Here is a 20,708-nt window from a genome sequence, read left to right on the forward strand (position 1 = left end):
TTACGCCTACCATTGTTATTCCCGCCTCTGCCTCTGGCGGGGTAACGACTTTGTGCGTCAGGCGAAGTCCCTTGATTTTGTTTACGGAACCACATTTTCCCACTTTTCTGGCCTTTGGGGTAAGGCCTAGAAGGAGTAGAAAAATGGACTCCGACGGCAGAAAGAGTCTTGCCATCAGTCTCGCACCTAGTCAAGGTTTCTTTCACTTGAGGACCAAAGAGAGATGATCCATCAAACGGGAGTTAGTGAAAGACGTCTTGAAGGGGTCCGCAAAATTGCATAGCCGCATCCAGGCATGCCTACGTAAGGCCACACCTGTCCCTGCGGCCCTACTCGCTCCATCAGCCGCATAAGAAAGGAGGCATGGAGGAGTTGGCTATGGAGTTAAGGGTAGCCAGCTGAGTGTTCATTTTATCTTGAAAACCCGCAGCTGTAGGATCCTTCAACATGTCACTCACTTCTTTAATCAAGTCCCTTTGAAGACGAGTGAAATGGCACAGGTAGTTCAGCTTAACGCATAGTAAATGTCGCTGACGAAAACATCTGCTTTCCGCACCTGTCCATGGACCTAGATTCCTTGTTAGGTGGATGGACAGGTACTGAAGGATCAGCTAGTTCCTTCTTAGTGGCAGCAGCTACCACCATAGCATCCACAGAAACTCCTTTTGTCAAGAACTGCTTGTCTGCTGGTGCCGTTATGAATTTGGAGGGTCTCCTGGGAGTGGGGTCCACTGAATCAGGAGCCGTCCATGCCTTTTAGCAACCACCTGCATGAGGGGGTCAAAGGGGGGGGACACCCAGGAGGTGGAAGGGCGAGAGCCAAACGCCTCAAGATATACAGATTCATCCTCCGAAGGGTTAAGGGCTGGCCAATTTCCCCTCTGTTTCAGGATCTCTAGAATGTCTGCAAAGAGACATCTTCAGAAGGGGAACGGGGGGAACCCTCGGAGTCATCTAAATCTGTGTCAGATGTGATGGACTCAGGTGAGTCAATGTGTTTCCTCTTACACTTCCTCTTCTGAGGGGGCTCTTCTGCGAAATCAGGAGAGGCCTCGGAAGAGGATGAAATCCCCACAGGGGGTTCCTGAGGAGCTGGCTCTCTGCGGTCCGGGATGAGGGAGTGAGTCGACTTGACCTGAGGCACCGTAGAGGGAGGGGCGGACGGCGCCGACTGTGGAGTAGAGCCAGGCTCTAACACACTCCGCATGACCTCGAACGCACCCCTGTCAGGCAAAGCCAGAGGTCCCCGCTCCGAGAAGCTGAAAACCTCCCTCGGCACCGACAGTGATGGCTCCGAGGCCGATGTCGGAGCCGAACTCACCAGCGCCGAAGCTCCGAGAGGAAGAGCGGGTCGGACAAGGGTCCGATGCCACTCACCCCCTCGGAGCCGACGATGGAAGTCCGGCGCCGAGATTCTTCTAAGGAAGAAATCGGAGCCGACGATGGAGCCGAAGACAATTGTATCGGCTCCGACGCTACCACAGTCTCGGTTCCGACACGACCCGGCTCAGAGGAATATATTGATGGACAGGGGCAGGCATCGACTGATGAGTCGGGCTCTGCAGCATCTGGGCCAGTGCCTCGGACTTAAGAAGTCGACTCACTACCCTCTGAAGGTCATGATCCGACAGCCTCGATGACCTAGAGGAATGAGATTTATGGCTCCGTTCAGACAGCAGGGGAGATCCTGGAGCCGAATGAAGGGAGCCAAGGGATGGTGACCTGGACCTCTTCCTCGATGTCGGCTCCGAAGATCTGGTCGGAGCCGACATGGGAATCTCAATTACCTCGGCTCCAGCCGGAGCCGAGGGAACCACAGAAACTGTGGACTGAGACTCATCGGCTCCAGCCGGAGCCGATGTAGTCGGAGGTTTAGAAGCCTTAGGTCTCGGCTCAGTTGCTGGAGCCGAAGACCTAGAAGCCTTGGAGGGCTTCCCTGAAGAGACAGTAAGGGAATCCTCAGGCTTGAGTAAACCTCTCAAAATTAATTTATTTTTCTTTCCTGCAGGACCCTGGGACTGAAGCCATGGCAAACAGCACAGGAGTCCTGCAGGTGCAAAGGCCCCAGGCAGTAGACACAAGAAGTGTGACCGTCTGTCAGAGACATTTTCTGACAGCACGCATCACACTTCTTGAAGCCTGAGACCTTTGATTCTTTAGACATCCCAAAAGTGCAATCACACACACAGTCAAAAACACACTGATTACACCCTGTCTAGTTTTAGCTTAAAATAAAACAACTGACTAAGTTTTAAATTAAGAAATAACACACACACCCACTAGGGAAGAAGAAGGCCTGAAGGCCCGAGGGAAGAACTTAAAGTTCTTGTGGGGAAAAAACAGGAATTTTAAGAAAAAGGGGCAAGAATTCCTCTAAACTAAGGGAAATAAGTATAAAATTTAAATTTAAAGGGGTTTAATTACACTAACTTTACAAGAAAGTCACTTACCAAGAACCGGTAGAAAACCAACACCTCGATCGATGTAGCGGCAAACGAGATCTGAGGTAACTCTCGCCTAGCATTGTGGGATATAAGGGGAGCCTCGAGCCGGTGGAACCAACTCTCGAGCTTTTAGAGTGGCCGAGTCGGAGCCGAGGTCGGCTCCGAACCCATCCAGCAAGAATGAAGGCGAGATAGACAACTTAACATCTACAGTTAACAGAATGACTGGCTACTTGAGAAGAGGATCCCAGCAAAGAGAGGGCTGAAGCCCTCCTCTCAGTGTCAGGAAGGTCAAAAAATAACCTGAAAAGCCTGAGAGAGAGAGGCTAAAACATATCTGGTTATATGGGTGTGGTAGTTAATAGCGCAAAAGGCCAACAATATACACCTTTTTGTCCAGCCTTTCCATAGTCCCACTGGCCATGTCAGAAGAAAGTAATTTAGTAAAATGCAACAGTCTGGAAAGTTTGTCTGAAGAAACAGAAACAGAGGTGTTAGCAGAAAGACATTTATAAAGAAACTTACAGTCATCGGGCACCTTACAAAACCTTTTTTAGGAGCTGGGGCTAAGAATCAGGAACCTGAGAAGCTGCTGAAAAAGTGTCCAACAAGGAAGCAAGGCCAGGAGGAACAGCAGAAAGCTTAGAAAACTCCACCTGGAGAAGTTCATAATACCTCTTCTGTACATCAGAAACTGGGATACAGTCCCATTCAGAAAATCTCATCATCCAAAAAAAAACAGCATCAACAAAGGAAATTTCTTCAAAAGGGAATCTGGACTAATGAAGTCCTCCTCCTCATAATCATATTCGAATGGAGAAGGAATCAGAGAAGAATAAGCTAAAGACTTCTCCAGATTCCAATTCCTCATCGGAACAGTCCTGCTCCTTAGGCCTCTTAAGAGGAGTAGAAGACCAAGCAGGGGTAGTAACAGAAACTCCCTGGGGAGGGGGGGCTTCAAGGACATGAGTGCATTAAACACCACCTGTGTGAAATCCTGCCATTCATGCTGAGGATCATTAGGAGCAGGGAAAATGGGTTTTGTTTTCTGCTTCTTCAACAGAACATCAGACCTAAAGATTTTACAAGGTCTGGACCATTGCAGACAATCAACGTAATGGGAATCTACTCTGTAACAAGAATCTGCGCAACATGACTTGGTCAGCCGGATATGATCAACAGTAGTTCCCTCTCGACAAATGTAATGAAAGTCTGCAGAGCCTCCAAGGACATGCAAGAAAGTGGACTCATGCCAGACTTTCTAGAGGTATCAGCAGAGGAATCTGATGGAATGAATGGATGATTTTCTGGGCTTTCATCAGCTTTGAGAGAAACGCAATGCAATACTCTTCACAATAGGAATCTCCTGCCAAGGACAGTCAGATGTCTGGCCAGTAGACCAAAGCCTTTTGGTTGTAAAGGTTATACTATAAGTCAAATGTATGATTCCTGCACATGGCATAGAGCATAAAGGTGACATCCGGACATACCATCCTCAGAAGTGAAAAGCCCCAGTAGGAAAGACAAGACAGTCCAAGGAAATAAGTAGGTAACAAGCACATCCAGAAGGAAAAAGGAACAAGGGAAGGAGGGAGGGAGAAAATACTGCAACGGTGAAGATAAGGACATCTTCTGTTATGGTAAGATTTTACACAACTGCACTATGTTCTTCCATATCACTGTTGCAGTATTTTTTACAACAGGGAGTGTGAAAAAGCTCAGGAAGAATGGGAGGAGGAAGGGCCAGCCGAGCCCTCTAGGAAGCCATGGAGAATGGCCCTGGCAAAGCCAGTTCTGGCCCTAGAAATGACATCCAACTTATAGTACTTAGTAAAGGTAATCAAAGAATGCTTAGTAAAGGTATGCACAGAAGTCCAAGCTGTTGCGTCAAGACTAGAATTAATATTCAAACCCTTGAAAAATGCAGAAGAATCCACAGCCCTAATGGAATGAGCCTTAACAGACGAAGGAAGGTTCTTCCCATGAAAAGAATACCAAAAAGAAATGGCTTTAAATATCCAAGAAGAAATACTTTCAACCACAATATAGCCAGAAATATTACAACCACCACAAAAAAAAAATGGTCAGGATTCCAAAAGAACTTTTATTAAAAATAAAATAAAAAAAAAACAATAAAACCGATTCTCTAGTGCTTTGGCTGAAACAGCCTTTACAGAGTATAAAACCTCAACAGAAAACACTCCTTATATAACAAACCATATAATTAACAATTGAACAATTAAATTAACCATTTCCAATTACACTGCAAGTTTAAACCCTTTGGGGACAGAATATCAAACTTTAAAATAAAAACTGATTCTTTATAAAAAGCAGTTTATTTTTTATGCTAATTTCATTAAATGGCTCATTAAAAACTTGTTCTAAAACTGTTGCCTGAAGTCCCTGTACACTACTATTATGATGAACTTTAAAATGCATAGCAATTGGACTTTCCATCTTGCACTTTTTTTTATATGTTTGTTTAACATGCTCCTTTATTCTCGTAGGAAAAGATCTCGTACTTTCCCCAATATAAAACTTCCCACATGGGCACCTCAATGCATAAATTATCCCCCACACTATCACACCCCAAATTACCTTGAACCTGAAAACTTCTACCATTAATATTTGGGAAACTACTGACCACAAAACAACAGCATGAACATTTCCCACATGGGGCTGTCCCTGTATAAACCACCTCCCTACTCATACTATCTACAGGTCCAAAAAATTCCCAAAAACTAAAATTTCACCAGTATTTCTCCCCCATCTATATGAAATGTGTGGCTTATTTTCTATGTTGTTACAAAAAAAAAAAAACTTATGACCTACCAAAACATTCCAAAAATAGTTCACCAGTTAACTCTTGAAAATACAGTGCACCTGGTGGCTAAAAACATCGGTTCCTGATCCCCCTTATCTTTTACAGGGAAATGTTCACTCTTGTATCTCACAACATTCTTCTAACCAATTCCAATTAACCTGTTTATACTATTCAATAATAACCCATCCTCATATTCCCCTCTACTAAACACATTAATGGTCTTCTGTAGTTCCTTTTTAAACTTCCTCTCATCATTACAAAGTCGCCTCAATCTCAAAAACTCGCCATAGGGTAAAGCCTGTAATGTATGTGTGTGGGGAAGTGACAACTGTGCCCATGTAAAAACTGATTCACGTTCTCAAACTTTCTATAAACTTTAGTCTTATTAGTAAAGTTCACACCACCTTCCATTTCAATGTCCAAAAAAAAAAAAAACTACCTCTTCTCCCAACTGTAGTCCATCAAATTTCAAACAAAACTTATTGTCATTCAAATCCTGTACAAATTTTGGTACTAAGAAGAAATGGTTTGCTTGGAAACAGCCAAACCTAAAGACCTAGGATGAGAGGAAACAAAAAGCTGTTCGGATTTACAAAAAGATTTAATCTTATCCAAATAATATCCGAGCTGTCTGCATATCCAAGGTGTGCAAAACCTTCTCACTAACAGACTGTAGAGAAGGGAAAAAGTGGGCAAATGAACAGACTAAGAGGCGACTCATTAACCATCTTGAGCATAAAAGATGGATTAGTATGAAAGGACACCCTGTCCCGATGGAAAACTAGAAAAGAAGGAACAGCTATAAGGGTTTGTAGCTCAGACACCAGTCTACCAGAAGTTAAGGGCCAAAACAGTCTTACAAGAAAAATGCTGTAAGGAAGCTGAATCAGCAGGCTCAGAAGGAGACGGAGTCAATTTTTCTAAAACAAAATTAAGGTCCCAGGAAGGAGGGACAGGCTTCCTTGGAGGCTTAAGGATGCCTTTAATAAACAGTTTGGCCTCAAATCTAAAGGTTAAAAGGGGAATCAAAGGCAGACAAACAGCTGATAGGTGGGCCTTAACAGAAGATTGCGCCAACTCAGCATTGAGTCATTCACACAAATAAGAGAGAACTAAAGGGACAGCAGTAAATGGATCCTGGTTACAAGAAAGACACCACACAAAAAAATCTCTTCCATTTTAGAAAGTAAGATTTCCTAGTAGTGGGTTTCCTGGCCTTCTGCAGGACCCAAAGCATGTCCTCAGAAAAAAAAGATGTCTGTAGGGGATCAAAACCTGATCACCCGCAATGTCAGTTCAGTTGAAGAGTGGACAGGAGGGGATGGATGACAGATCCCTTGTCTTGTGTGAGTAGGTCCACCCTGTGAAGTAAATTTGTGATGATTGCCCATGGTAAATGCAGAAGTGGAAACCAATGCTGTCTGGGCCAAAAGGAAGCCACCAGCAAGATTTTGGGAGCATCCTATTTTATCTTGAACAGGACCTTCAGAATGAGAGGGAGTGGAGGGCAGAGAAGGCATAGAGAAACATACCTTTCCAAGAAAAAAAGAGGGAGTCCCACCTTCCAAGCCAGAGGGCATGGGACTCTGGCACAAAATAACAGAAGTTGTCTGTTCAGAGAGGAAGCAAATAGATCTACCTGAGGAGGACATCACTGGCGGACAATGTCCAGAAACACCTCCCTGTGATGCATCCACTCATGGGATAGTGTTATGGACTTGCTTAGAGAATCTGTCACTATGTTCTGATCTGAGGGAAAGTAAATAAACTGCCTGAAGGGTTAACTGACACTGGATAGCCAACTCCCAACCTGAAGAGCTAACCTGCATAGGAGATATTTTGTTCCACCCTTGCTTGTTGACATACCAGATCACTGTGGCATTGTCTGTGAGAATCTTGAGGGGCCCTGGGAGAAAAAGAGAATGAAAAGCCTAAAGAGCCAGCAGAAGAGCTCTCATCTTCGACACTGATGTGGTCTTTTATTTGCTGATGCAACCAAAGGCCCTGTACTTTCAGAGGGATGAAGGATGTCCCCCCCATTCCACGTCCAAGGCATCTGTGAAAAGTTCCTGAGGGGGGATTGGAAGTTGAAAAGAATTCCTGGGTTGAGGGACAACTGATCAATCCACCACTAAACTCCAGCTTAAGAAATGGAAGAAGAGGAACTAGAAAATCTAAAGGATGAGATTGTTGAAGCCAAACTGACTTTAGAAACCACAGGAGCTTTCACATGTGGAGCTTGTCTAGAGGGAGCATAGGAATGCTGGAAGCCATGTAACCCAGATCCCTCAGAAATTCTCTGTCTGGGATTGAAGCCAAGGGAAGAAAGGATTGAAAGAAAGCAAGGATAGTTAAGGCCTTGAAAGGAGGCAGGGATGCCAGCAATTGGAACAATCTGGATCCTGCAACCCAGAAAAACATGACACTGAGAAGTAGTCAGGAATGACTTCTGGAAATATACTGTAAATCCCAGTCTTTGCAAGAGAGAAATGATAAAATGTAGACACTGAAGTAACAGCTCTTGAGAGGAGGCTTGAATAAACAGGTTATTCAGGGAGGAAAAGAGATGTATCCCCCCTCAGCCTGCAGAAGGCAATCACAGGAGCGAGTCACTTGGTAACAACCCCTGGGGCAGTAGAGAGGCCAAAGGGCAAAGCAGAGAACTGAAAATGCCGGGAAGCAAGAGAGAAATGTAAAAACTTCCTCAAAAGAGGGTTAATAGGAATGTGTACATAAGCATCCTTGAGACCCAGGGAAACTAGAAAAGACTGAGGAAGAAGCAGAGGAAACAAGGTTTGAAGGGATAGCATCCGAAAGGAAGGGACCTTCAAAAAGGTGCTTAGATTAGAAAGATCCACAAAAGGTCCCCAGGTGCTGCTTTTCCTGGGGACCAAGAAGCACCTGTGGGGGGGGGGGGCTTCCAAACCATGCAATAACCCTGGCAAATTATGAAAAGAACCCATGAGTCTTGGGTGACTTTTACCTAAATAATAAGGGGCAAGGAAAGACACTGAGAAAGACGAATGTGACCGAGAAGAACAAGAGAGTCAGAACACACCTGATTTGCCAGGAAAAGGAGGCTTCTGATTAAAAGGAGTTTGGGTAGCCTTAGCAAGTGGAGCCCTTCTACCACCCCTTTTTACCTTTGGTGGACGGCGAGACTCTCTATGAACAAAGGTAGGCTTATTAGGATAATCCTTCTGAAATTTTGACACAGGGGAAACAAATATGGAAATATGGATAGAACCCATGAGTCTTGGATGACCTTTACCCAAACAGGAAGGGACAGGGAAATACTCAGAGAAAGACTGACTGAAAAGAGCAGGAAAGTCTGATAGCACCTCGTTTGTCAGGAAAAGGAGGTTTCTGAGTAGTCTTAGCAGGGGGAGCCCTTCTACCACCCTTTTTACATTTGGGGGATGGCAAGACCGTCTATGAACAAAGGCATGCTTATTAGGAGAATTTCTCTGAAACTTGTGCACAGGGGAAACAAAAATATGCTTCATCTCATGTAAGGCCTTGCCCTTTTCTTGCAGGGACTTAAACTCTGCAGCAACAGCACCAAACAAATGCTTGTTTTCCAAAAGAGCATCCATTATTTTAACCTTGACATCATCAGGCAAAGGCTGAAATCTGAGCCCAGAATTCCTCCTCCAAACAGATCCAAAACCAACAGCGCTAGATGAAGCATCAGCTGCATCATAGCTGCATTTAACAGAATGGTGAGCTACTTGGGAGGATGTCCCAAGTAAAGCAGGAGCAGAGGCCTTCCCATCAGAATCAGGTAGATCAGAAATAGCCTGACAGTCTTGAGAGAGAACAGCCAACATGTATCTAGTCATGTGTGTCTGACAGTTAACAGCTCCAAAGGGTAGCAGAAGTATACATCATCTTACCCAGGCTCTCCATGGTTCTGCTATCCTTATCAGATGGCAACAATTTAGAAGGCTTACCTGAAGCCACCAGAGGAGTCAGCAGAGGGACACTTACAAAGAAATTTGCAGTCCTCAGGCACTTTATAAAACCTATTAGGCTTTCTGGGAGCAGGGGGTTAGAAGTCCAGAGCCTGAGTAGGAGCGGAAAAGGCATCCATCAAAGTTGCAAGAGAAGGAAAATCAGAGGGCCTAGGAAACTCCATTTATAGAAGCTCATAATACCTCTTCTGAACATCAGACACCTTAGCACAGTCCCATTTTAAAAATTCCATCATTCTTGAAACAGTATCACCAAAACAAATGTCCTCAAAAGGATAGTCAGGAATTACAGACTCTTCTTCCTCAGAAACACAGTCAAGTGGCAAAGGAATCTGAGTGGAATAATGCAGGGATTTCACATCAGAATAAGCATCCTCCTCAAAACAAATTCTGCTCCCTGGGTCATAAAGGCCATTAAGCAGGCCTTAAGTGAAGTTTTGCCATTCACTCTGAGGATCTTCTGGAGCAGGTAAAATATTTTTAGTTTTTTGCTTTTTTTTTTTTTTTTTTTGAGTGGGTGAGTGAGACATCAGCCTCAAGAGAGTTTGGAGGATCTGATCCCTGATGGCACTCAATAATAGCAGTCGGAACCTTGTCTCTTACAAAAAATCTGAGGAGCACCCCTAGGTCCTTCAGTAATAACCAGCTGTGGGGTTCCCCTGTACATCTGAGGCGGATGTCTGCAAAACCTCCACGGATGTGCATGGTATCAGGTCTGTGCTGGCCTCCAAAGCGGTCATGGCAGAGGAATCCAAGAAAAAAAAACAGGAAGATACTCTGGGCTTTTACCACCGTCAAGAGAGACATCTGGTGGAGACGGTACAGCAAGAATCATACAGGACTTTCTTGGTCTTTTTCTTTGCAGATGGCTGGTCCTTGGGCTGGGAAGATCCTTCCAAGGTATCCTTAGCCAATAATTTAAGTTGTTAGTTTTCAAGGTAAATTGCAAAGGAAGAAAAACGACTCTCCAATGTCTTTGGGACAAGGGACTGACAAATCTCACAAGACATATGGTCGTGGAAAGCACCTATACAGAACAAACACTGCTCTTGATGATCTTCATGGGGAATCTGTCTCCTGCACTGGCATTTCCCCTTTCTGGATGACATGAAACCCAACAAACATTAACAAGGCAAATGTAAGATAATAAAACCCAAAATAACCCCAATGGGGCACTTATCTGAAAGCGATAGAAACCATCAGATGAACGAGCATTCAGACTGACGATTGAAGACCGTGTTCTGACTGGTGGCAAAAAGTTCTGAGGATGGTACATCTGGACTTCACCTTTATGACCTATGCCATGCATGGGGGTAATATAATGTATGATGTACAGCATACCCTTTACAACCAAAAGGCTTTGGAGATACTGGCCAAATATCGGGCTGCCCTTGGTAGGGTATCCCTATTGCAAAGAATACTGCAACAGTGATGTGAATCATCAACAACAGACACACTTTAATAACTTTTAGTTATGTACTCACCATAACTTCAGATGTTTGGGATCCATCTCGCCTACATTCTGACTGATGGGTTCGGAGCCGATCCCTCGGCTCCGACTCGGCACGCTTATGCCAAAGAGCGAAGTCTCTTATTGGCTGAGCTTACTATATCCCAGGATGCACCACTACCAGTCCCCCAGATCTAGTTTGTCCGCACACATGCACGCCCTGCTTATATAACATCGTCAGATGAAACAAGATAAAACAGTAGAACTCAAAACCGTTCAATCTCTTCTGATCTCCAAGGCAGGGGGAAGGAGGGTGGGTATTAGGAATGTAGGCGAGATGGATCCCAAACATCTGAAGTTATGGTGAGTACATAACTAAAAGATGTTATGTGATCCTATCTCGCCTACATTCTGACTGATGGGACAGCGTCCCTAGCACCTGAATCCTGGGTGGCTCACTGGAAAACACTCCTGAGTACCGTGGAACCAAATGATGCTCGCCCTTTAGATGCCACATCCAATTTATAGTGGGAAATGAAAGTGTGCGGTTGACCAAGTAGCCGCAGCACAAATCTCGATATAGCAAGTTTGGAATGAAAAGCTATAGAAGTTGCCATAGCTCTGGTAGAGTGAGCTTTGATAGATGTTGTAAGTTGCTTATTCGAAGAAGAATAAGCCTGAGTTATACAATCTCTAATCCATTTGGAGATAGTAGCTTTTGTAATGGTTTTACCCAATTTATTGTCTGAGAAGGACACAAACAATTGGTCTGACTTACGAAATTGCTGAGTCCTGTCTAAATAGAAGCGCAATTGCCTGTGAACATCCAATTTATGGAGAGTGTATTCTGCATCATTGGAGAATTTTGGGAAGAAAACTGGAAGCTCTAGAGATTGTTGAAGACAGAGATTAGAACAGACCTTTGGGACAAATGATGGATTAGGCCTAAGAGATACTCTATCCTTGTGGAAAATCAAGTACGGTGGTTTAATAGATAGGGCTTGAAGCTCTGAGACTCTTCTTGCAGAAGTAATTGCAACTAAGAAGGCAGTTTTCCAAGACAGATATTATAACTCACATGTAGCAGCAGGTTCGAAAGGGGAAGATGTTAATGCACGAAGCACCAAATCAAGATCCCACGGAGGCGCAGGATGAAAAACTGGGGGTCTTAACAGGCCCGCACCTTTAATAAAAGTCTTGCATAATCTGCTGCTCATCAATGGAGGATCCATAGATTCGTGGAATTTAGAGATAGCCGCCAGTTGTACTTTAATAGTAGAGACAGAAGATCCTTGATTAAACAGGGATGTTAAAAATTTCAAAACTTCCGGGATCGGAGCAGTGATAGGGTCTAAGCCCCTGAGTTGAGCCCAGCTAGCAAACCTCTTCCACTTACTGAGGTACAATTTGTTAGTGGTGGGTTTGTGGGCTGAAGATAAAATGTGAATAACTTCGTGTCTAATGTGTGACTTCTGACTAAAGTCGGAAGTGGAGGAGCCAGGCTGTCAACTTCAAGGAGCGTAGGGACTGATGCTGTTGTCCCGACTGATGGATTAGCAGATCCGGAGTTAGATCTAACGTCCAAGGATCGTCCACTGCATGTTTCTTCAGGTAGGGAAACCATACCTGACGAGGCCAGTATGGAGCAATCAGTATCATTGTGGACCCCAATTGAGAAGCTTTTTGAATGACTTTGGAGAGAAGTGGTATCGGAGGAAAAGCATAAAGTAGCCCTGTTGGCCAAGGTTGTGCTAGAGCATCCATAGCTGCTTCCCCTTGATGTGGGGTCAAGGAGAAGAACCTTTTGCACTTTGTGTTTAGTGGTGTTGCAAATAGATCGCAGCACGGCGTTCCCCATCTCCTGAAAACCTGAGCTGCTACTGTTTCGTTTAGGGACCACTCGTGAGGAGAGAATTGTCCTGCTCAATTTGTCTGCCAATATATTTGATTTCCCCGGAATGTGGGTCGCTACCAAGAAGCGGTTGGTAGCTACAGCCCATTCCCACACCCTCATGGCCTCTCTGCAAAGGGGGTAAGATCTGGTCCCTCCTTGTTTGTTCAGATACCAGACCACCGACATGTTGTCTGTGTGGATGGCGATGATGCCCTGAGGAAGAAACTTGTGTAAGGCCTGTAGGGATAGAAGTACAGCCCTCATCTCCAACACACTTGATGTGGAGAAGAGCTTAGTCTGGAAGCCAGGAGCCCTGAACTAACCTGCCCAGACAATGCCCCCCCCCACCCTATCTGGGAGGCATCTGTCGTCAGGGTAACCACTGGAGAGGGAATAACAAAGGGCTTCCTTGATTTAGATTGGATGTCTGAAGCCACCAGCGAAGGTCCCGTTTGCATGTTTCCGTAATCATGATGTGATGATTGAGGGAAGATCCTGAAAGGACCATTGAGTTGACAATAGCCACTGAAGAATCCTCATGTGCAATCTTGCCAGAGGAACTAAAAGAACCGTGGCAGACATTGAACCTAAAACTTGTAGAACCATCCTGGCTGGGGCTTTGGATCTTGAAATCAGAGCTTGAACTTGGCCCTGTAAAGTTTGGATTCTTTCGGCAGGAAGAAAAGCGCATCAATTTTGAGTCTATCTCTGCTCCTATGAACCTTATGCTGAGAGGGCAGCAAGACAGACTTTGACCAATTGAATGTAATCCCCAGGGTAGCACCCAGGAGATGGTGGCTTTGAGGTTGTCCATTAGTAGATGCCTGGTGGTGGCAGTCAGGAGCCAGTCGTCCAGATAGGGAAACACTTGGAATCCAAGACTTCTCAGGTGAGCCGTCACTACTGCCAAACACTTGGTGAACACCCTGGGGGCTGTGGTGAGACCAAAGGGCAGAGCACAAAATTGGTAATGACTGACTCCCAGGCTGAAGCGCAGATACCTCCTGGACGCCTGATGTATCGGTATGTGATAATAGGCGTCCTTGAGGTCTATGGAGCACATCCAAACATCCTTCTCCAACAATGGGAGAATGGATTGTAACGTGACCATTCGAATTTGGATTTCGTGACGGATTGGTTCAGTCTGCTGAGATCCAATATTGGTCTCAAGTCCCTGTCTTTTGGCACTAAAAGAACCTGGAGTAATTTCGGATCCGATCTGGTCTGTGGGGACCGGTTGGATGACTCCTTTTTCTAGCAGCTTTAAAGCTTCTGCGGCTGCAATTTCCCTTTGACTGGGTGGTGGGTCCGGGATTTTTTTGGACGGTGGTGGTGAGTATGTGAATGGGATGGTGTAACCTCCGGCAATGATCCGAAGCACCCATCTGTCCTGAGTGATTGACTCCCAGGCTTTTAGGTGCTTGGCAAGCGACACCCGACTGGCTCGAGCAGCACAGCCGGGCAATCCCTCATGATGTGTGGGAGGCTGAAGAGCCACGAAAGGACTCGCGGTCTCCAGAATTGCGGGGCCCTCTGCGCCTCTGGGACGGCGTCTCCCAGAAAAATTTCCCGTCCTCTGCCTCTGGAAGGGGAATCTTCCTGCTGTTGAGGAAAAACTTACGTGATTTCGGAACCACATCTTCCCCCTCCTTTGGCCTTGGGATAAGGCCGAAGGGAGTGGAATAACGGGCACCTCGGCAGATAAAGTTTTTCCCTCTTGCTCACAGCGGGTAAGGGTGTCTTTAACCTTGGGTCCAAACAAAGAGGACCCATCAAAGGAGCGTCGTGAAGGAAGACTTGAAGGCCTCCGAACTGACACAAGCGGAGCCAGGCTTGTCTCCGTGAGCCACGCCTGTGCCTGCCGCTCTACCCGCCCCTTGCCGCATAGGAAATGAGCCTCATGGACGAGTTAGAAATTGGCGTAAGGATAGCCAACTGAGAGCTAACCGACTGGGCTAGCTGCTCAGGTAGGTTACCGAGAGGGAATCTGACAGCTCCTTGACCAGATCCCTCTGAAGCCTGGTAAAATGTGCCAAATAATTCAGAGACCTTAAAGTAAAGGCCGCTGAAGTCAGGGTGCGCTTCCGTACCTGTCCATGCTCCTAGACTCCTTATTAGGAGGATGGACGGACGTTGAAGCCTCTGCCACGTCCTGTTGTGTAGCAGATGCCACCACCATGGCATCTACAGCCACGCCTTTAGTGAGGAACTCCTTCTCGGGTGGGCAGACAAAAATTTATTAGGACGAGAAGGGACTGGTTCCACGGTATCCGGATGTTCCCACGCCCTTGACAAACTAAATCCAGAAGCTCGTCGAAGGCGGAGACACCCAGGAGGCGGAGGGCTGAGCCCCAAAGGCCTTGAGGAGCACTGACTCATCAGCAGAGGGGTTTGGATATCCAGCCGCCTCGTTGTTTGAGGATCTCTAAGATGTCTGCAAATGAGACATCATCCGAGGGGCGACTTCCGGGACCCCTCCGCATCATCAAGATCAGTGTCCGATGTAATAGACTCGGGGAGTCCACGTGCTTCCTCTTGCACGATCTCTTCCTCGGGGTTCCTCCGAAGACAACTCGAAGAACCCTCAGGAGGAGGGAACCCCAATGGGGTAACCTCAGGCCCAGGGGCTCCGCTGCCTACCGACAGGGAACTGCCAAAGACCCAGTCTCCACGCCCAGGGAAGGTGCGGTAAAGCCGGAGAGATGGCGAAGACTTGGCCAAGGCACTCCTCATAGCCCTGAAAGCCGGACCCCAGAATCCTGGGAGTGTCCAGTCTCGAGCCATGATAGCAGACGGCAATCCCGCGAAGCACCGAGAGGAGGCTCGGAACCGAAGCATAGGTCCCGAAACATCACCCGCGGGAGCAGCCGAAGAAGTCGGCGTAGCAAACTCGGACCCGAGTGCACGGGTTGGACTAAGGGGCGGAGCCGACGCTGAGATCTCCACCTGCTCCAACAGCATCTGCTCCGGCGGAGCGAAGCGGTCGGAGGAGGAACAGCCATGGGATGGGCATGGGCTATCGGCTCCAAAGCCAACTGGGTCGGAGCGAAACAAATTTTGAAAGACTGGGGACTGGAACAGTCTTTGGAGCACCCTGTCTATATCCGAATCCAACATCCTCGAGGACTTAGAGGATACTGAACGGGTTCGAAGGCCTCTCCAACGGCCCCAAAGGACTAGGGGACCGGCTCGAGGCGACTCGATGATTATCGGCGCCGAGGAATACCACAGTAGTTTCCATCGGTGCCGAGGAGGACTTGGCCGAGGAGGAAGTGTCTGGGCGGGCAACCCTAGTCGGCTCCGGGACCAGTGGAGCCGCCGAAAGTGACCCGCCTCTCGTTGCCCCAGCCATCGGCTCCGGAGCCAGGAGTCGAGACTGGTGACATCGAGGCAGACCGTTCCGCCCTCGGCTCCGAAGTCCTTGGAGCCGAAGGAGAAGCCTGCCTATGTTTTTTGGCGGCCGGATCCGACGGACTGGTCGGAGCCGACGCCTTCTTTTTGGTTGGAGAAGGAGAGGATGCTAGAGCTTCTTCGAAGGAGGGTTTGATTAAGCCTTTAAGAATAAGCTTATTTTTCCTCTCCTGGAGGACCCTAGAGGAAAAAGCGTGACACACGCTGCATGACTCCTGTAAATGTTTTGCACCCAAACAATAAACACAGAGAGAGTGGTCATCTGTGATTGACATTTTAAAATTACATTTGGTGCATTTTTTGAAGCCCGAAGGCCTAGGATTTTGAGACATTATGCCAAAAATGCAGTAATTTTCTGACAGCAAGAACACACAATCCTAATTACTTAACTGACTCTACAAAAATCAGTTTAGAACTGCCGGTTGAACAATCCGAACAACAAGAAACTCAAGGGGATCTGAAATCCCAAAAGTTTGAGTGGGGTTAACTGACCGGGAAAGGCCCTACAGATAAAGGAGGCCTGAAATCAGAAACAACGCCCAATCACTCAACAAGTTTTCACCAAAAACCTTCAATCACTACACAAAGCACAGAGTAGCCGTTAAAACAGCTTTTTATGACAGGAAAAGCAATTTTCTGACAGAAAAAAGTAAGTAAAAATTACTACTCAGCTCAGCCAGCTCAAGACCACGTCTTCGCTAGTTAGCGGCAAACGAGATCTGGGGGACTGGTAGTGGTGCATCCTGGGATATAGTAAGCTCAGCCAATAAGAGACTTCGCTCTTTGGCATAAGCGTGCCGAGTCGGAGCCGAGGGATCGGCTCCGAACCCATCAGTCAGAATGTAGGCGAGATAGGATCACATAACATCTTTAGTTACACACAATTTATTACAATCAAAAAAAAAAGCACGGACTGTTGCACTAGCTAAGTGTCCTTGTACTATGAAGTAGCCTTACTGCATATCTAGCCTGCAAAAAAAACTGCATTAGTGTTAAAACCATGTAGCTTCTTCATACCTTTGTGCCTTCCTTTAAGTTTGCAAGCAGTTCTACAAAGCTGTCATGTGCCACTGCCAGATTTTTTAGGACTTCCTCTCTTTGATTTGTTTCTGTATTTGACTGTTTCATTTTTGAGAAATCCTCATAAGAAACCTAGGCAAAGAAAATGCAGCAGTTATTAAAACAGAATGGAATTTTTTAATTTTAATGCCTCAACCCCAGTCACGAACAATAACTTACTTCTAATTGCCATTCAGCATGTTCACCATAAAACTACAATTTTAGGGAACAAACCACCACCACATATTTACTACAACAGTCTACTCTCAAGATTTAAAATATTAATCTGAACCCATCATAAGTATCAAATGCTTTTCAATATGACAGAAACTTACTCAAGGTTTTGCAGATAGTGCATCTTCATATCTGTAGTCATTCACCAACACCTTCTCACACTATCCTGCTCTTTTCAAAACTATTTTCTCCATTCACTTCCATTTATACTACATTTTCAGTCTCATAGTCTCATTCCACCTCTTTATTTACTCCTCAAACTACAAGGAAATAACCAAAGGATCACAAAAAAGGAGCTTTGTAGGGGTACTTCTGACTGTCAGGGACCTTGGGCTTTTTGAGACTCAAGAGTTACAGATGCTGAAAGGGAGCTTCCATGTGTAAGAGATATAGCACTGTTTCTTTACAGGAGAGTTCCTCCTGGGTGACGTCAGATGACAATTTGTCAATCTGGTTCAGGGGTTGGGAAGGTGGCCTAATGGTTAAGGTGTTTGCCTTACAAACAAAAGGTGCAGGGTTTGAGTCCTACAAGGGATAACTGGCTAGGCTTAAAATGGCTCGCAAGGGCAGTTAGCTTAGTACTAATCTATGAACATGAAGGGGAAAGAACCTGAGAAAAATCTACGAGCTCAGAATCTGGTTTAGAGGAATACTCTTCTTCAGAAGTATTATCCCTTTCTCTCTTATTGGGGGGGGGGGGGGGGTAGATGGACTGCAAACAAAGAAAAAGCAGGCTTTTTTTTTTTTTTTACATTTTCAAAGGAAATAAAAACAGAAGCTCCTAACCCTGGACACAACTCCATCACAGAATTAAGGACATACTCTTTTACTAAATACTTGAGGAACATCATTTGGTCCTTAAAAAATCGCAAGCCTGGGTTCTCCCTTTGAGGCTTTAACAGCTGCCAGACTGACTGAACAAGATGTGTCTGTACTGGCTGCTCTGAGTCACCCTGCAACAAAGAAAACAAGCTCAGAGATAAAATGGTCTGTAGGGTTCTCAAAGACCTCAACAGAAACATCCAACTCTGACCTAGAGAAAGAAGCCAAAATAGAGATATCTTCCTTCTGCTGCTTTTTTACTTTTTAGCTGAAAAGATACATTCAAAGCAAGAACTTAAGACAGAATTTCAAGCTACAGCCTTCAATCATTTGTTCTCCAAATAGAATTTAAGAAAGGAAGCTTGTTAGGGCATCTGGGACAAAAGAAAATGACAGAGCAGTCTCTGATGTCATGTTCTGGCGTAACACACAAAAGACTGAGTATTTCTGTCCTTACATGAAATTTACCTATTATACAAGCACTGCTTTTCTTGGATGACCAACAAAATTCCAAGATAAAAATATGAAAAAAGAGGAAGGATCCCCACAAGATACTTGGCTTTCCCTAGTGATGGTAACTGGATCCATTTGTACACTTGATAGACCAAGTTATAGATGACATCTTACTTCATAGACTGGTGACAAGAAAGCTGTGAGGATTTTCATGCTTGTACATCCTTATGAATCTATCTTCCTGCTGACTTCTAAGGTCACATGTATGGCATATGAGGAAGGAGCACCTAATCTTTGGAACACTGGCCAGACACATGGCATACTTGACAGGATACAGTGGATATAAAAAGTGTATACGTCCCTGTTAAAATGCCAAGTTTTTGTAATATAAAAAAATAAGACCACAATAAATAATTTCAAAACTTTTCCCACTTTTAATGTGACCTAGAAAGTACAGTTGTGTACACTTACCATAAATGTAGATGCTAGAGTGTATTCACTGTTGCAGTTATCACATTTGGGTTATCTGCCTTGCAGGTAGCCCTCAGCCAGCCTGAATACCAGAGTCTTCGGATTTCTGTGTTGGATGCTGTCGCTTCTTCCATGACGTCAGGTCGTCAGGGGTATAAAACATGCAGCCGACGCCATTACATCAGTTTTTCTTGCTCCAGATGTCAGGTGCCCTCACAACAGGAAGCAATTGTATGGTATGGTACACCCCCATCAAAAAAACAAATACACATGAAAAATATATATCTATACCAAAAAAGAAGGAAAGGTAGAGCAAAGAAAAGTCAGGGGGCTGGAGGGAGGGTAACCAGGACTGCAACTGTGAATACACTCCAACATCTACATTTATGGTAAGTGTACACAACTGTACTCTGTTCTTCGTGTTTCACTGTTGCAGTCATCACATTTAGGTATATTCCCAAAGCTAAGGAAGGGAGGAGGTAGTTAAAGAGCATTAGGGCCAGCTATTAAGCCCTGCAAGATTGCAGTGGCAAATCCAGCTCTGGATTTAGAAAAGATAGGCAGGTGGTAATGCTTGGTGAAGGTATGTACAGAGCTCCAGGTAGCAGATTCATCTGAGAAATACCATAGAGGTAGATGCAGCCATGGTGGAATGTGATCTTATCCCCTGTGGGGTAGGTTTTCCATGGTGCTTGTAGCAGAAATGAATGCAATGGGTTATGGAAATGGTTTGCTTTGAAATGGCCTTCCCCTCTGCCCAGGCAGCCAAGCCAATTATCAGCTGGTCAGATTTTCTGAAAGGCTTAGTCCTGTCCAAATAGAATCTAAGTTGTCTGTGCACGTCCAGAGAGTGCAGTATCCTTTCTCCTTTGTTTTGTGGGTTAGGGGAAAAAAGTAGGCAAATGAATGGACTGGTTTAGGGCTACACTAGACACCACCTTGGGTATTACAGGAAGGATTAGTACTGAGGGAAACCCTGTCCGTATGGAAGACAATGAATGGTTCCTCTGCCATGAGGGCCTGTAATTCCAACACTCTTCTTGCTGAAGTGATGGCTAAAAGTAAGACTGTTTTCCAAGAAAGGAATTTCAACTCTGCTGTTGCAGCTGGGTCAAAGGGGGGGAAGAGTGAGCTTTTCCAATACAAAGTTAAGGTTCCCAGGCCCGAGTGGGAGCTCTCCTGGGGGGGGGGTCTTAAATTTTTGCCCCCTCTAAGGAATTACTTTAGCAAGGGGTGAGAGAAGAGGGGTGGCTCAGTATTACAAAGTGCTGAAATGGCAGAGGCATGAATCTTAATTGACGAGAAGGATAGGCCCTTGTGGAGCATTTCTGTTAAGTACTCTAGAATATGGGGTAAAGCTGGGCACCGTTGTGGCAATCCCCTGAGCCTGGCTCCAGGAACAGTATCTTTTCCACTTTTCAGCATAGGATTTTCTGGTACTAGGCCTCCTTGCCTCCAGAATGACATCCCGCACCCGCTTATTGAGGGATGCTAGAGGACAGCTCATGAAATTAGCCAGGCTGCAAGGTTCAGGGTTTGTAGCTGTGGGTGCAGAATCTGGCCCACCTGCTGGGACAGCAGGGAAGGGGTCTGAGGCAGGTGCCATGGTTGTAACAGCATCAGACTGCGCAAGAGAGGGTACCAGTGCTGGCATGGCCAGTCTGGGTGCAAT

General features: G+C 45.6%; 1 protein-coding gene across 1 annotated transcript in view; it reads right to left on the reverse strand.

The window, feature by feature from the left end:
* Positions 1–20,708, reverse strand: part of LOC122796865 (programmed cell death 6 interacting protein) — a 1,552,575-nt gene that overhangs the window by 305,883 nt on the left and 1,225,984 nt on the right. The window contains exon 14 of the mRNA XM_044065610.1: positions 17,015–17,149. Within this exon, the coding sequence (XP_043921545.1) occupies positions 17,015–17,149 (135 nt within the window). The remainder of the gene's footprint in view (positions 1–17,014; positions 17,150–20,708) is intronic.

Source organism: Protopterus annectens, chromosome 3.part0 (genome assembly GCF_019279795.1).
Source record: "Protopterus annectens isolate FY-2018-M chromosome 3.part0, PAN1.0, whole genome shotgun sequence".
NCBI lineage: Eukaryota > Metazoa > Chordata > Ceratodontiformes > Protopteridae > Protopterus > Protopterus annectens.